Raw genomic sequence first — 16,869 nt, forward strand, 5'->3', positions numbered from 1 at the left:
TTCTAGACAGAGAAGCAGAGAATTTCATTGTAAGTGGGAAATGTATTGAGCACATTCCGGACTATTTGCATAATTTAGAAAAAGACCAAAGTAAATATTTACAGACAGCAATGGTGCATAGGTCAGAATTTTCATCTGGATCACTTACAGTGGAAGGACTATGTGGCACATTAAGTTAATTTATTCATTTTTCACTTGTGACTTTGGTTCAGATTTGACAATAGTTCAAAAGTGAGTATAAGAGCATCAGACTAGCATTCAGGAAACATTTGTCCATGTTATGGAACCACTATACAGGTAGTATTCTTAATTATTATTGTGCTGCATTGCACTTGCATGCATTGTACCTGGCTTCCAACTTCAATGATCATTAACATTCTTTTTTTTTTTTCTTGTTTTTAAAGTTAGCCATACGTATTAAAAGAAAAAGTGAATAATATTTTGGCTACTTCAGGAAACCCCCAACGAAAAAGCAAATTTAAGGAGAGCACAAAAAGTAAAGAGACAGATAGGCTAAACATACTGCACACAAAAATGGCCCAGAGCTTTTAAGGAAAATTAGACCCACACCGAACGAAGAGAGATATGACTAATGTTATGCAGAGAAAAAGTTAATGTGACGGTCAATAAAAACACAATTCTGGCTGATTTTAATTTACTGTTACAAGTAACAACTAAGAAATATAACTGAACGATTGAGGGACTTTTTTTTTTTTAAATTGTGCATTTGACAGCAGTTTGTATGGAGTCCATTTCCCCTGTTTGTAAAAGTCTCTCACCCACAATCACTGGGAAGATAAATATTTTAGAAGATAGAAAGATGTAATTATAAGGCCACAACAACTGGTGAAGAGAAACTGAAGAAAGAGATTCAAAGGCAGGTGTAGCTACTATGACCTTATTTTTTTGAAATCAGATTTCTAGTTGACAGTATCCCTTTAAATAAAAAGATCAGATTAACAGAATTCTAATGCAAAATTCAATTCAAATATCAGAAAGCCTGGTGTGGATGACAAAATAAGTAACCTATATGGGTTCTGAGAGCATTTAGAATATATTAATTTCTATCCTGCTAAGACTATGATATATTTTGATATTTTAGCATCAGCCAACCCTTCATTACATGTTCAAAATACATTCTGGTCATATATTGTTATCTACATTGTACTCTAACCTACTGAATACATGAAACTAAATAGGAAAAATATTTTAATTGCGGCACTTTCTCTGTCCACTTCCAAATGCAAGTTATAACTCCAACAGCAAGAAAGCTCCCAAATGTTGCTCATTCCCAGGCATCATTAGTACGTTTAGACGAGCAACAACATGCAATGCACTTTCAAATGAAAAAACAAATTGCCCTGCAGATTAATTTATATCAAAAATTTAACCTCACCAAGGAACCTATATGAGAGAGCAATGCCAAGAAAAATTAACGGCACATTCACAAATAATTCCAATTGAAAATAGCTACAAAGAATCCACTTCTCTGAACTTTCCTAGCTTTAAGACAAGTTTATACCTTCCCCAACACACACACAGATTTCAGCAGACGAGAAATCCACTTCAAATATTATATACTTTTTCAAACTTCACGGTTGTTCAGGCAAGAAGAAATAGCAAAACAACTGGTGTTCTACTATACAGACTAAGGCCAACAAAAAATAAGATCTGGACACAGTCCTTATGTGAACAAACATACTACCGTAGTATCTTTTTTCTTGAGGTCCTCATCACAAAATTATCACTATGTTAAAGAGATAATATAGCACAACTTCTCCTCAAATAATAAAAAGTCTATAACAAAAAATAAAATGAAATACATAAATCCAGTACAGGTCCAGCACTCTTTACCCATGGACTCCATAGGTTTAAAATAGCATACAATGTAAATATATTGACGCAAAGCCGACCATTCCAAGTTAACTCACTAGTGACAAGGAGAAATAACTACAGCCTGGATCCACTATTGTTTTTTCACTTAGGTTACATAGTTCTTTGCAATGATGAAGTAAATAGGATTGTTAAAGACCACCTTTTTCTAAGCATGAAAAACAAGAACTTCAGACAGCAATAACAGTTTATTCAGCCCTGCATGTGTATTTACGCTGGTTTAATATTAAGAGTGGGTAATGTTAAACAGGACTGATGAGCAATTACAATTAACACAATATACTTATACACAATAGCAATAACCAGTTTTGAAGAGCAGCAACTGACTAGGCACAGTCTACCATCAACTTTGGACAATTACGATAAGCCACCTCCATTGTTTCCTGCAACACCACACAGATGACAGAGACTGGGGATATTTACAGATCCTAAATCAACAATTCAGTGTCGGCATCGGCAGCAGCAATCCCGCCCCCACCCCAGTGTGGGACTAGGCAGGCAGCTCTGGGGCAGTAGCTGCACTTTCCAATCTGCAGCTTCTGTAACCAGGACATCTCCAGAAACTAACTACAGTACATCGAACAATCCACGCTCCTCTCCACGTTCCCAGAGGGTTGAGTTTTCAGCACTCCCTCCCAAGGAGGGACCGACATCCAGGAGAAGAGCGATGCTCGGGAATGTCTCCAGAAACCTCTTGGTAATAGCCAGCCCTGCTACACCCCAGGCCTAATCCCCTCATCCCCAAACACCTACCCCACCCCCGCTTCATGCTCGTCCCCTGCTACCCCCACCTCCCCTCCAGCCATTCACAGTTCCCCCTCCACACCCCCCTATGGGCGAGCTTCTCTAGCCCCCCCCCGCTGAAATCCCCTCCAGCCCCCCTTCTTCTGCACCCCTCCCCTACCCTGCCCCTCCCATGCCGGCCCCACCCGCTCTCCCTCCTCTCCTCGCCCCACCGCTCCCGGAGGGTGGCAGCCGCACATTACCTGTTCTCTGTCCCCGGGGAGGAAGGGAACGGCCAGGAGCCTCCGCCTCCTTACAGCCGCCGCGCTAGGCCCCGGGGCCCGAAACGGCGGCAGCGCCTCCCCCGCAGTTGCCCGGAGAAACCCTCCCCCTCTTACCGACAGCTCGGCGCTGGAACGGAGCAGACGGCCGACTCAAGCTAGGGTCGAGACTCGCGGAGTCTCTCACCTCAGCCTCAGCTCCTCCGTCGCCGCCATCTTGTCTCCCCTCCCCCCGGCTCGGGCGGCTCCTCCCCCTGTGGCCGGGTCCTAACAGCTACATAACAAACCCGCACAGCCAGAGGCCCGTTTCTCGTTTTCTGCCCGCTGTCAGGGTCAGATCACGAACACTCGGCCTTTCCCTATTCTCCCTGGGAGCTCCAGTAACACCGGACCGGGTCGACCCGTTCCTGGGCAGCGGAAGGAGGGCGTGTCACTATGCGACTGCCAGGACCCGTCGGTCTGTGCAGCGGTAAAGGGCTCCCCCCCCCATGGGGGGGAAGGAGCGGGGTGCCCGCGGCATGGCCATAGGGGAGAGTCGTGGAGGGAGGGAGGCCGCCCGCCTGCCCTCGTTATTTCGTGGGGAGAGGCCCAGGGGGGCACTGACTCTGGGGGAGCCGAGACATGGCCAGAGGGTGGGGGCAAGGACATCATGGGGAACTCACCGTGGGAAGGAGAGAAAGGACATGGGGCAGGTGCCAGCCATTGCGAGTGGGTGGGGACACTAAGCGGCGGAGGAGAGGGTTCCAGTGTGACACTTGCGGGGGAGGAGGGGGGTTGTAGTCATCAGTGGTCTTTCACAGGACTATGTGTTGCACTAACACGAGCAGACCGAGTGTTGTCATCTCAAAATTAGCAATTCCAGCGCCTGACGATGCGACCTGTGCATTAAATATTAGCGGGTGAGCGATAGTTCTGTTTGCCAGGACCGTGCGTGCAGGAGCAGAGCCTGCAATAGACAGATGATCCTTTTATTTTTATGGCGATATTTTATTCAGCTAAGGGGATCATACCCAGAAAAACTGTCTTTCCACACACACTGCAAATAAGGTCAAATTAATATGTTTTATAATAGGTGAAATGTTTGTCAATGCTGTATAGGTGTGGGGGGGGGTATAAACAGAGAAGGCAAATCCAAATACCAAATCCAAATACCATACATGCACAATGTCAGTGTGATTAAAATAAGAGTGAATACAGCAAAGGGGAGAAAAGAGCTTTACATGTTATCAATGCAAACAAGATGTTTTTAAAAATCCATCTGCAAGGCTGTTAAGATGTGAAAATTTGAATGAGTGAGAAATTAATTATTCCAATGAAAGGAGCACAGCAAAATCCTTCAATACAAGTGAAATATCATTTTTAGAACTACCTTAAAAATGAATCTTACATTAACGGAGTCACTCTCTGAAACGGAATGAGACTTGGCAAGTCTTCAATATATTTTACACTGTGTGAATGTTTCATACTTGCTGTATAGGTTGAGGGGCAAGGGGAGAAAGGGGAAAAAAAAACAGAAATAGTCCTGCCAAGTCTCAGTTTCAGGAAGACTCACATTTTGTAATGAATTTTGTGCTATTTTTCTCAAGCCTCTCCCTCTAGTGAGGAAGGGTTTTTTTTTAAATGTTTTAGTGAGGCAATTAAAATGTCAGTTTTTCTTTTTAAATATTCCTTTTTCAAATTGCCCACTGCAAATAAATTATCTGATAATTTTTTAACATGCTATTTTAAATGTGATAACACCACAGAGAGGTCCCAATTCTCAGGCATTCTTCACAGGAAAAAAAGGAGTGAGAGTCTCTGTTTCCATGCTCACATAAGCAGCATTGAGTGTGAAGGGCCCTGTTTCAATGTTTGTGGGGGGTGAGGGGCCATATAATTAATGCAGGTATTTATTTGGTGGTTGACACTGTAGCAGCTGGGTGTACTTTATTATTTTTATTATTAATTATTATTATTATTATATTTAAAAGTATTTATATTGCAGTATTGGGACCCCATTGTGTTAAAGTGCTGTACAAGTTTGAGATCAGACAGTCCCTGACCTAAAGAGTTTACAGAATATAATACCAAACCTGCAAACACTTACATGGTTAATTTTCTGGACTGTGAGTGGTTCTATTGATTTCAATAGGTTTACTCACAGTGTGTAGAGTTAAGCATATGCACAAATCTTTACAGCTTCAGGTCCTAAATAGACAAGATAAAACAGTAAAAACAAGATAAGTTACTGGTAAGATGTCAAATGTACATCTATTTTTAGTTTTTGGCTTTTTTAACATTGGTTTTCCCCCAACTGTGGTCCTTATCCTGCTCTACAACCCTATGTCCAAGTGGTTCAGACCTTACCCTTGCTGACTACTCTTCTACCTTGCACATCCCCAGGAAAAACATTAGTAATATATTTTATTACTTTTCTAATGATAATTTATATATTTTTTCCTGTTTCTCTATTCCCTCCATCTCCCTCTCATGGTAACTTCAACCTCTAATCAGCACCCAAATACCTTCTATTTCATGTTGTCACAGTTAAAATAGTTGTGCATCACAGAGGTCTGAACACATGTAGAATCTCTGAAGGCGTACGCTCCTCTTACCTTTCTGCTCCTTCAGCTCTATATGATTTAGAAGATTACAACCAACTCACAGGGTTTCTGTAATCTACATTAGAAGGCAGCAATGGGATAAACAAATTATATGACCTCAAATCCTACATTTATTATATATTATATTTACTATTATTTAAGTGTCAACTTCATGTATTTGGTGCTGTCCAAGACACAAATAATAAAGACAGTCCTTGCATCAAAAAGTTTACAATGTAAGGTCATAATCCTGCAACTAGATCTGCATGAATAGATCTTAGATTTCAGTACAATTCAAGGGTCCATCGACTTGGCCCTGACTGCAGGATCTCATCTGAGCCTCCAAAGCAGGAGGGAAGAACTTGGTGTGTAAGCTCTTTGGAGCGGGACTGTACTTCCTATGAGTCTGGTATGTCATCTAGCACATTCTTGGGACTATAGCAATACCAGTTATTATAAGCATTGTTAATCATTTCTTGTCAACAAAGCAAAATACATGCATTGGTAGAGGTGATTTTAAAGGGTGGGGTGATAGCCACATGCATATGAGGCCCATTGTGGCCTTGGTGTGGCCTTTTCTGATGTCCCAGTGGGAGCCTGTGTAGTGGGGGGATATTGGTGAGGCTGGAGCTCTTTTCTCTGTGCATGAATCTTTTCTGGGTGGAGTTCCCGCAAGGGGCTCATTTTCCCCTCCCCAAAGGGGGGGGCATCTGGTGGGCCAGTTCTGGGGCAGTGAAGGAGGAGAGTGACCCCTGCGTGTTATCCCTGTCACTCCCTCCTGGGTTCACCCAAAGAAGAGAGCCTTGCTCAGGGAAAAGCGCTTTCGAGGCGGGGAACCTTTCTGCCGCTCGTCCTTGTTCCCGCCCGGAACGACCTGGTCCCTTCCGGTTTCGGTCGCTATGGCGCTGGCGCCGCTGGGTTCGGTCCTGGCGGCGCTGCTTGCGCTTCTGTGGCTGGGCTGGCGCTGGCTGCGACGACGCGGCGCGGGTTGGGGACACCGAACCCTGTGTGCGGCGGGACCAGCGCGGGCCGATGACGTTCGTGCCCTGGTCGTGACGGCGCACCCTGATGACGAAGCCATGTTCTTTGCTCCCACAATCCTCAGCCTGGGCAGGTTTCGGGCCCAACTCTGGCTGCTGTGCTGCTCTTCAGGTGAGGAATGGGGAGGGTGGGTCTGGCCAACGTTGACCGGCTGAGGGAAATGCCAACACACTGCACTCAGTGACACCACATGCTGTGACATCATCGTGCCGTGACGTCATTACCCGGTGTTGTATCCCATGGTGACATCACCCAATCAGGCTTTTGTGCTGTAGCCAACATCCTCATGATATCACCCCGCTTCACAATGATACAATGTAACTGAGTTGTGTCATACCCAAGGTTGCCAGTTTTGCTTGGACATATTCCTGGAGTTTTCATCACATGATATAATCTTTAATTAAAGATTAATCTTCAGTTCCTGGAGCCACCAGGACAATCCTGGAGCGTCAGCAACCCTAGTTTACCACATCATGACTTCAGGACAACACGCTGTATGTTACAACTTCCCAATGTTATGTGTGGCCTTGTAGTAGATGTGCACTCCATTATGAAGTCATTGTCCCATCATGATACATTGTAGCATTGCTTCCAAAATATCAGCACACAGTGACAAAACACAGTATTGCATGCATTAAAACGTCACCATGCTATTCAGTTCATAGTCCTCAAGAAATCATTGCACTCTAACTGACCCTAGTTTGATGCAATCCCCACTTGACAGCAGGCTAGAACATGTATCATTTAATGCAAAGTGGGCAGTGGTAACTCATGGGGACCAGTAGAGAGGCTAATGGTTAAGGTGTGGGCGGGTGGGTACATCCAGAGGACCATTCCACAAATCCTGAAGTACTAGTACTGTGATAGATATCAGTGGTTAGGAACTACTGGTAAGAAGTATAATAAAACTATATCTGATGTAGTGAGTTCCATGCAAATTGTACCTCCCAAAACACTTTAAAATTAATTAGATAATAATGCAAAGAAATGAAAAGAAAGACATTCAGTTGTGTAGACGCACAAACATGATTGTTTATAAAACATTATAGTGTGAATGGCGCTGCACAGACATAAAAGATAGGGTTCCTGTCCCAAGGAGATTATAAGGTAAGTTAAGGATCAAGAATCTTTTTGTCATGAATTTCCTTATTAGAAACTATATAGTGTCAAATGCACATCTGAGTCATTTTTTGATGGGAGAAGGGTCCCTCTGTAGGTCTCAAGACTCTAGGTAGCTCAACTCTTCTGTTCCCAATTCTCAAGTCTTTAAGTCATTAAACCTGTCTAGGTGAGAAAACCTGGATGGAGTATTTGGAGCCCATTGGTGTTACTCTTTTATCAGTCAAAGTCTGTCACCCATCCAGAGCTGAATATGCAGCCTCCAGTGTGTTGCTTGCTGGCTTGGATCATGAGAGACCAGAACTGGACACCATTTGGCTTTCTCACAACTGTGCAGAGAGGTTAGCACAGTGCCACCAAGCCAGCTCAGTCTAGAGCATTTCTTATATATAAGGCTACGTTTTAGTCACAGGTATTTTTAGTAAAAGTCATGGACAGGTCACGGGCCCTAAACAAAAATACACGGGCCCGTGACCTGTCCATGACTTTTACTAAAAATACCTGCCCTGACTAAAACTTGGGCAGGGGGCCATGGATGCTCTGGGGGGGAGCGCAGTCCGGGGGCACCGCGGGTGCTGGGGAATGTGGCTGAGGGAAGGGGGGGTTGGTGGGACTGGCAGGGGCTTCCTACCCAGCTCCGCATTCCTGCAACTCCTAGCCAGCAGAGGCAGGGGAACCACAGCCAATGGGAGCTGCGGGGACGTGGCCTGCACGTGCGGGCAACGTGCGGCCCGGAGTCCCTCCGCTGCCTAGGAGCTGCAGGGGAGGCCATGCAAGTGGGAGCCAGGGAGCCCCCCACCCCGAGGTAAACTCCCCCCCTACACTCCCCAGCCCCTAGCCCTGAGCCCCCTCCCACACACCCAAATTGCTGCTGCTGGCCCAGGGGCTGCCTGGATTGAGCAGCCCCTGAGCCAACATCAGCCGCTGCAAAAGTCACGGAGATCACAGGAAGTCACGGAATCCATGACCTCCGTGACAGACTTGCAGCCTTACTTATATACAGGTATACTGCCATTACACACGCCTTTCCCAAAGAAGTAAATCTTTTTTTGTAATCAATTTCCTTAAAATCATTGGCAATAGTCTTGTTACAGAGATTTCACACATATCAAAAAGTGTCTTTTGTGCTGCTTCAGATTAATCACTCGTTTTTTGAAAGGGAACTGCCCTTGCAAGGGGATGGACTCACAGATCTTTTTCATTTCATAGTAGGATCCTGTGATCCAAATGGTTGGTCCTTCATTTGTTTGTGCAATAGACGAGGCTGATCAGATACTGTATTAAGGTTCCCATTATTTTCTTCTGTGAAATTTTAAAACGGAGGCAAAATGGCTACTTAGAAACCATCACGCTTGCAATTGTCAGATCACAACCAAAAATGCCACTAGAATGCATTGGAATTAGAGCACTGTGAGCAAATTGTTATTGGTCACACAGTCCAGGGTGAATAACTGGTGGCACTAACACCCCAATAGCTCTCTTTAGTAGCTGCCATCCTATTGAGAGAGTTCCATGGATGAGGTTCAGGAATACTAGCCACTCAATGCTTTTCAGTAGCAATGGCTGCCCAATAATGCTATTTTGCATTTATGTAGTGCCTGTCATTCTAAGGTATTTCACAAATGGTGGATCACATTCTGTTCTCAGATATATATGAATCTCACCCCACAACTTCAGTGGAAGTTGTGTGCGTGTAATCCAAGGACAGAAATTGGCCCTGTATACATACATTGTCACTGAAGCATAGCTATCTCTGCAGTGGAGGTCAGCAACTCACTAGCACACAGCACATTGCATAATATCAGAGTAAATTTTGGCTGAGGAAAATCCTCGCTCCTTCCAGTAGTATCCTGGGATCATTAAGACCCAAGAATAAGAGACAGAGACTCTGCTTCTAAAAGACTCTCACCCAGTAAACTGTACAGAAGTATTTAAATCTACCTAGGAAGGATGTAGGTTTGAGTTGATTCTGCTGGGATCTGAGCCTCTGCCTCCAGGAAAGCTGTAGAGTTCCAACCTGATGTTTAGCTCAGTAAGTTGTCCCTTCCATGGATGATCAGTATCAGAGCCTCCTAAAGATACACATTTCTGGGCTGCAGTAAGACTCTAAATTTTATTGTGATAAGAAAAGTTGTCTCTTCTGAGGTTAATGTTTCACTCTGAGCATCATATGAAGCCGATTTTGGCAGCTCAGATTGCAGCACTTCACCAGATGAATGCTAGATTCTGATGACTCACCTCACAATAATAAAAAGTTCCGTGTAATTCAGAATAGCTGACTACAAACTGGAATCACACATTAAAACTCTGCAGTATTTTTTCATTGTATTGCTTGGAAGTTATAAGCTGCACAGGGCAGCACGCCTTCTGAGGCCAGCTGAGCTCTAACCTGGACTTTTCATGATTCATGCTAACAAACAGAGCACATAACATGAAGGCAGAATCGGAAGAAAATAATTAAATCAAGAAGCAGCCTGTATCTTAAGTTAATGAATCCTGGTTCCATGCTACCCTGGGTCCCACTGTGGCTATTATAACTTTTCCAGAATGCTGTTTTCTAAATGCGGTTTTAACATATTTTAACATTCCTTTCTTGGTTCCGTAAATGCTTTTCAATTCTGCTCTGTTACCTCCTGCATGAACGTTACTTAGTACATTTGTTTTAGAAACAGTGCCGACTTCTGAGGAATTAGTTTCTTGACACGGAGACTATAATGATAGGAAATCTCGTACGTGTCTCGTTAATTTTGACAGTGCTTCATTATTGCAGTATTCTAGTTTTATGTGAATATTCGTGCTCATGAAAGGTGCTCATGACCACACTGGAAACTTAAGCCCTTTAATTGTTAGTTAAATCACAAGCATTTGGTAGGAATGTTTCTTACACAGTAGTGACACTCTGCTGTTCTGAAGTCTGAGGACCTAATCTTGAGCTAGTGTAATTAGTGTAGTTCTGTAGAAGTCAGTGCAACTACACTGATTTATGCCAATACAGAGTCTGACCTACCACCTCTAGTAGTGAGGGAGGAGTTCAGTTTTTGATCTCTCCTAAGGAGACCAATTATCACCAGTTGTGTTATAGATACTTGTCTGCCAAGAACTGGACTGCAACGTACCATCTCATTTAACGGAGGCCACCTAGCTATTGTCAAATAGTAAGAGCTTTTGGCCCTCTCTCATTGGAAAGGTGATTTCCCCTATATTTGTAAAAAGATCTTGACCAATAGTTTTAACATCATGAGATATCAGTGATTTCCATACAGGTAATGTGAGAACACAGACATCCGTTTACGTACTTGCTAGAATTTCATTAGTTTACAAAGATAACATACTTTTTTACTCAAAGCATAACTAGCCTGTGGAACTCACTGCAACAAAAGATCATTGAGGCCAGGAGTTTAGTAGTAGTAAGAAAGGGATTAGACATTTATTTATATGGATAATAAGATCATTCACTGTAGCACTAAAAAGGATAAAAACATAAGAGAGCTATAAACCCTCATGCTTCAGGACATAAGCCAGCCATTAATAGATTTGGGGAGGAGAGAGGAAAAAAATTCTCTAAGAGTAGGTTATTCCATAATTATCCATTATGGGCTTTCTTGCATCTTCTGTTGAAGGAGCTGATACTGGCCTCTGTCAGAGACAGGATACTGGACTAGATGGACCATTGATCTGATTTGGTATGGCAAATTCCTGTGTTCCAACCAAGAGAGCTCATTAATTATAAAGGGTCAAACTCTGCTCTAAGAGATGAATGTGCAACTCCATTTGGAGTCAAGGCACAAGTGTGGCTGTATTGGGTCCTAAAACTTTACACTGGGCCAAAGGGAGTGTTTCCTGAGTATAAGCTATAGGATTTGCTCCCCACAATGTACCTCTTCCTCAGGTGGGGAACCCTAGTACTAAGTCTTTTCAGACCTTACATGTGGTACCTACATATGCTTGATGCTTTGAGGATTTGAGGACAGAGATGTTTGTTCCATGCTAAATTGAAGTCAAGTAGATAATGTTACTGCATTTGTTATTTTCAGGAAATTACTACAATCAAGGGGAGATTCGTAAGAAAGAACTCGTACAGAGTTGTGCTGTTTTGGGGATCCCTCCTTCCAATGTAACAGTTATTGACCACAGGTAACTATTTTTTAATTATAGCAGAATCCCATTGTTGTCTGTAAATAGGAAATGTCAACTAATGCACCCTGGACTTGGAAATCTCGTAAAAGTTTACGTAGTGTCCCATGCTGTGAACTTCATTATCAGTCAAATGGAAGTGTAGTGTAACATTTATTGGATAACTCTTTAGTACTGTGTAAGGAAATCTAGGTAATTTTGACATGAATTCCAATATATCTTGGTGCTCAGATCATTTCAGTTAAGGCCTGCCCACAAAGCAACTGAAAATATGACAAGTTCCCAGGCTAGCTGGGTTCTAGCTCAGTGGGTCTGGGCAGCATAGTTATATTATTTTTCCCCTGAGTACTGTGCTAGCCAAACTGTTATAGATGACCCCTCACACCAAGTCATCTATGAGCAAGTCTGTGCCACAAATATGACTATATCAGGGGACTGGTTACAGCATTAAAATACAGCTGTTCCCTGATTTGGTTACAATGTAGTTACAATGAATAGTATAGATGGTTCCTTAACTATTCTCCATAATCAAGCTAAAGATTTGGGCATGTTAGTTAAGATCCTGTCTATGAAGTGGAGTTGTGTTGGGACTGGGCCTCTGGATATTTGTGGTGTCTACAATTCTTTAAAAGAATTCCTCCTGTCCACGCTGGTCAAGGGAACCATGGTAGCACCAACAGAGATTAAACAGAATTGTTGTTAGCACAATTTTAGTCATAGTGTCGGCAGGGCATTAGAGGCATGTCTGTGCTGACAGTACCATTGGCCAGATCCTCAGCTGGTGTAAACTGCTGTAGCTTCATTGATTTTAGTTATGCTTATGCTGATTTACACCAGTTAAGTGCACCTTGCCCCAGATTGTGGAATCATGTTCTAATGTGGTTTGATCTGGTCTGCATATCTGAGACCAAATTATAGCCCTGTAGAGGCTGGGCTATAGCGATATCCCGTAACATATTTATAACATAGCATAGTCCTACCTACACATGCAAGAATGAACTTGGTATTAGAGTCAAGACATCACATAATTCCCTGATGCTATGGACTAAATGTCTGCACAAGATCCTTAGGCTGTGTCTATACTTATAAGCTTACAGCAGCACAGCTGTGCTGCGGTAAGAGCACTCCTGTAGCCACGTTATGCCAATTGGAGAGAGCACTCCTGTCAACATAATAAAACCAGCTCAACGAGTGGCAGTAGCTATGTTGGTGGAAGAGCGTCTCTCGCCAACATAGCCCTGTGCACACGAGCACTTATGCCAGCAAAATTTATGTTGCTCAGGGGGGGTGTATTTTTCACATCCCTGAGTTTTGCCAACATAAATGCTAGTTTAGACATGGCCTTATTCTTTTCAATGCTGTGTGGACATGACGGTAGATGATGAAGTCAGCCTTTCTGTGTTTATGATTACTTTAGAAACTTTCTTCTGGAGAGGCAGTTTAACATGCTGAAGTAGTGAATCATAGAACCCAGTGGTTGTAGAGACCCATTATGTCACTTATTACAACTCCATGCAAATACAGGCTGATGGCTGATACTAGAAATGGAGGAGAAATGTACAGGCAAACAATGAACAGGTGGTTGTTTTAGTACTGAAGAACCATAATAAAAACAATAAAAGAACATTTTTTATTAAAAACAGACAATTAACTAAAGGCATGATTTAAACCCACAAAAGCTAGAAAAGCCAGACTAAATATCCAGGCCCCAAGCTGACCTTTGTTCTTAACATGCAACAGATTATTAAACAATCAATTTGTAACCACCTAGAGGATAAGGGAGTTATAAGGAATAGCCAGTATGGATTTGTCCAGCACAAGTCATGCCACACCAACCTAATTTTCTTCTTTGACAGGGTTATTGGCCTCGTGTATAGAGGGAAAGCAGTTGATATTATATATCTTGATTTTAGTAAGGCTTTTGACACAGTCCCACATGATATTCTCATAAGCAAACTAGGGAAATGCAGTCTAGATGAACTTATAGGTGGGTGCACAACGGTTTGAAAGACCATAGTCAAAGTGAAAGTCACTGTCAAATTGGGAGGGTGAATCTAGAAAGGGAGTCCCACAGGAGTCAGTCCTGGGTCTGGTACTACTCAATATTTTAATTAATAACTTGGATAATTATGTAGAGAGTATTGCTTATAAAATTTGAAGATGACACCAAGATGGGAGGGATTGTAAGCACCTTGGAAGACAGGATTAGAATTCAAAATAACATTGGAGAATTGGTCTGAATTCAACAAGATGAAATTCAGTAAAGATAAGTGCAAAGTACTTCACTTAATGCACAACTACAAAATGGGGAAGAGGATCTGGGAATTCTAGTGGATCACAAATTGAATATGAGTCGACAATATGTTGCAGTTGCAAAAAAGGCTAATATCATTCTGGGGTGTACTAACAGGAGTGTTGTGTGCAAGACTTGGGAGGTAATTGTCTTGCTGTATTCGACAATGATGAGGCCTCTGCTGGAGTACTGTTTCCAGTTCTGGGCCCCACACTGTAAGAAAGATGTGGGCAAATTGGAGAGAGTCCAGAGGAGAGCAACAAAATGATAAAAGGTTTAGAAAACCTGATCTATGAGGAAAGCTTTTAAAAACTGGACATGTTTAGTCTTGAGAAAAGAAGATTACGGGGGGGTCAGCCTGATAACAGTCTTCAAATACGTTAAGGGCTGTTATAAAGAGGAAGGAGATCAAGTGTTCTCCATGTTCACTGAAGATAGGATAAATAGTAATGGACTCAGTCTTCAGCAAGGGAGGTTTAGGTTAGAAACATATTAGGAAAAACATTCTAACAATAAGGGTAGTTAAACTCTGGAACCAACTTCCAAGGGAGGTTCTGGAATTCCTATCACTGGAGGTTTTTAAGAAGAGGTTGGACAAGTACCTGTCAGGTATGGTCTAAGTTTACTTGGTCCTGCTGCCGCATACAGGGCTGGACTAGATGACGTCTCAAGATCCTTTCCAGTCCTATATTCTTATGGTTCTTTGTTTTCTCTTGAGGCAAGGCCCCAGAGTCAACAGCCCTGAATTCCCTGGCTTTTGAGGTTTAGGTCTGACTTTCCGTTTTAGTTCAACAGAGTTTTTTGGGTCAGATGAGATGACTCCCAAGTGTTTATTGGGAGTCTCCCTTTTGAGTGAATGGAGAGCTGCTCCCCTTCCCTTCTCTTGAGCTGCTTTTGGGTAACTCTGTTTTGCAGTGTTGCTGTATTGCAACAGTTAGTACTGTGGGGGGAAAAGTCAAGTCATTGTAATTGGCAAAGTGTAAAGGAACAGACAATGTGCTGTAATTGAAGCAAGTGTCTCTTGAACTTTACAAAAAGGATGCTCAAAAAAATAGAAGTGGTGGTCCAACTGGCTGGTGATTTCTCCAGTGCAATGTGCAATTGGTTACTATATGATGCAAGCTTCCTGACACTGGTCACACATTCTCACCAATATATACAACCCAGAGCATTGTTTTTTGCAAGAAATACCTTGGTTTCCTTAATAGATAAAGTGCAGGTAATTTAAAAAGAAGAGCTTTGATAACCTCTCCTGATTACAGCATATGTAAAAAATGATGGATGTGTGATCTTCACAGTGGAGGCAAGTGTCTGAAAGGCACAGAGGTAGATATTAACTTGAATGTGAGATTAAAAAGTTAAGACCTTATCTGTAAAGACCTTACTTCATCATCAGATACTGGCAAATAGGCTCACTTTTTGCCAACAAGTTAAAAGGCCAGCTCCTGAAGTTGTTACTCAATTCTTACTCAGAATCAGATCCCTTTTTATGAGCCAAATCCTGAGTGCGGCAGAGCACTAGTAACTCGCGTTGACATTGTTAGAAGCTGAGTGAGGACTGAGTTAAGGACTTGAGGATGCTGTTTTTAATACTGTCGATACACAAGCACATCAGAGTTCCCTACTGTGCCGAGTTTACTTTCAAGATGTATATTCCCTATTTCTGTGAAACAAAATGGTTAGAGGAGCAGGAATGTTTTTCAGACAGTTAAGATTTATAGAGAAGCTGTTTTGTCTTGCTATTAGAACAAGGCAATGGGAATAAGGATTCCTGAGTCTTATTCCAGCTCCACCAGTGATTCACAGTGTGACCTTGGGCAAATCATTAACCTCCCTATGCCTCAGTTTCCACTTCTGTAAAATAAGGTGAGGCTTAATGAATTCACGTCTATTCAGCTCTTTGATAGCCTCAGATGGAAGTCGCTATAGCAGGACAAAGCGTTATTTATTATTATTACTATCACTATTGCCATTAACCTTCCTTGAAATTTTATAGCTAGGAAGGAGGTGACATTTTCAGAAGGTTGCTCCTCTTTGGCAGTTTGTCAGTGGGTAAATTCTGAGCCCTTCTGTATTTTGTGCTTTCTTCCTAATTCTGCAGCAGAGAATTTCCCATAAATGTAAATAGTTCCTGCTTGACTAAAGGACCAGGGCAGGCACACTGACCATTTTGCGTTCCTTACCCAAACACTGCATGCTTTACATTACCCAAGTGCAACTTTGTATTTTGGTAAGGAAAAGGAAAACCCAAAGGATTGCTAGGTCTGGATCTGCTCCAGCCATTGTAGCATGGAGCTGAGTCATGCTATTTCCTCTTTCTTTGCTTAATCTAAAATTGAGTTAGTAGAATTTTCAGTATACAAAAGGGAAGCATATTTGAAGTGTAAAGTTGATTGACATGCTCAGTGTTCTCACTTGGCTGGGGTTGCATATAAAACCATACATGACACTTTTTTTTTACATACTCACAGAAAACCTAAGCATCACTCAATCAGCCTAGAGTGGAACTTACACCAAGGACCCAACCTCTCATTAGGCAACCCTCTGATCTTAAGGAATCCTTTAAAGTAGCCCCGGGATTTCCAGGACAGTGTTTGTTCAGCGTTTTAAAAACATCTCTACTAAGCAACTGCTTTCTACTGATTTTTGGGTGGGCACTTAAGGCAATCACTGTACATGCTTCCTCAGTTAAAAACAACCTAAATCCCGTATACAACTAGTGGCCCTAATAGTTGGCCACATTCCAGCATGAAGAGTCTCCTCGCTGGGGAATCGCCCTGACGTAGCAGCATGCCCAGGAGAG

At 42.6% G+C, this 16,869-nt stretch overlaps 2 protein-coding genes and 1 long non-coding RNA gene across 14 annotated transcripts in view; 1 reads left to right on the forward strand and 2 right to left on the reverse strand.

The window, feature by feature from the left end:
- The window catches only part of NCOR1 (nuclear receptor corepressor 1), a 116,156-nt gene extending 113,016 nt beyond the window's left edge, over window positions 1–3,140 (reverse strand). For all 10 annotated transcript variants that reach the window (XM_074974688.1, XM_074974687.1, XM_074974684.1 and 7 more), the window contains exon 1: window positions 3,015–3,140. The gene's annotated coding sequence lies outside the window, so the exon portion shown is untranslated. The remainder of the gene's footprint in view (window positions 1–3,014) is intronic.
- A 455-nt stretch (window positions 3,141–3,595) lies between these two features.
- On the reverse strand, window positions 3,596–6,332 carry LOC142000202 (uncharacterized). The gene is made up of 3 exons (XR_012642192.1): window positions 6,317–6,332; window positions 4,984–5,084; window positions 3,596–3,775 (listed from the first exon to the last, which is right to left on the reverse strand). It is a non-coding gene; the product is annotated as an uncharacterized LOC142000202 (long non-coding RNA).
- The window catches only part of PIGL (phosphatidylinositol glycan anchor biosynthesis class L), an 89,644-nt gene continuing 79,097 nt past the window's right edge, over window positions 6,323–16,869 (forward strand). For all 3 annotated transcript variants that reach the window (XR_012642190.1, XM_074974269.1, XM_074974268.1), the window contains exons 1-2: window positions 6,323–6,631; window positions 11,674–11,773. Coding sequence is in view for 2 of the 3 variants with exons in the window: in XM_074974269.1 (XP_074830370.1) it covers window positions 6,379–6,631; window positions 11,674–11,773 (353 nt within the window). In the remaining variant the exon portion in view is untranslated. The remainder of the gene's footprint in view (window positions 6,632–11,673; window positions 11,774–16,869) is intronic.

The sequence above is a fragment of the Natator depressus genome, chromosome 17 (assembly GCF_965152275.1).
Source record: "Natator depressus isolate rNatDep1 chromosome 17, rNatDep2.hap1, whole genome shotgun sequence".
In the NCBI taxonomy this organism is placed as follows: Eukaryota; Metazoa; Chordata; order Testudines; family Cheloniidae; genus Natator; species Natator depressus.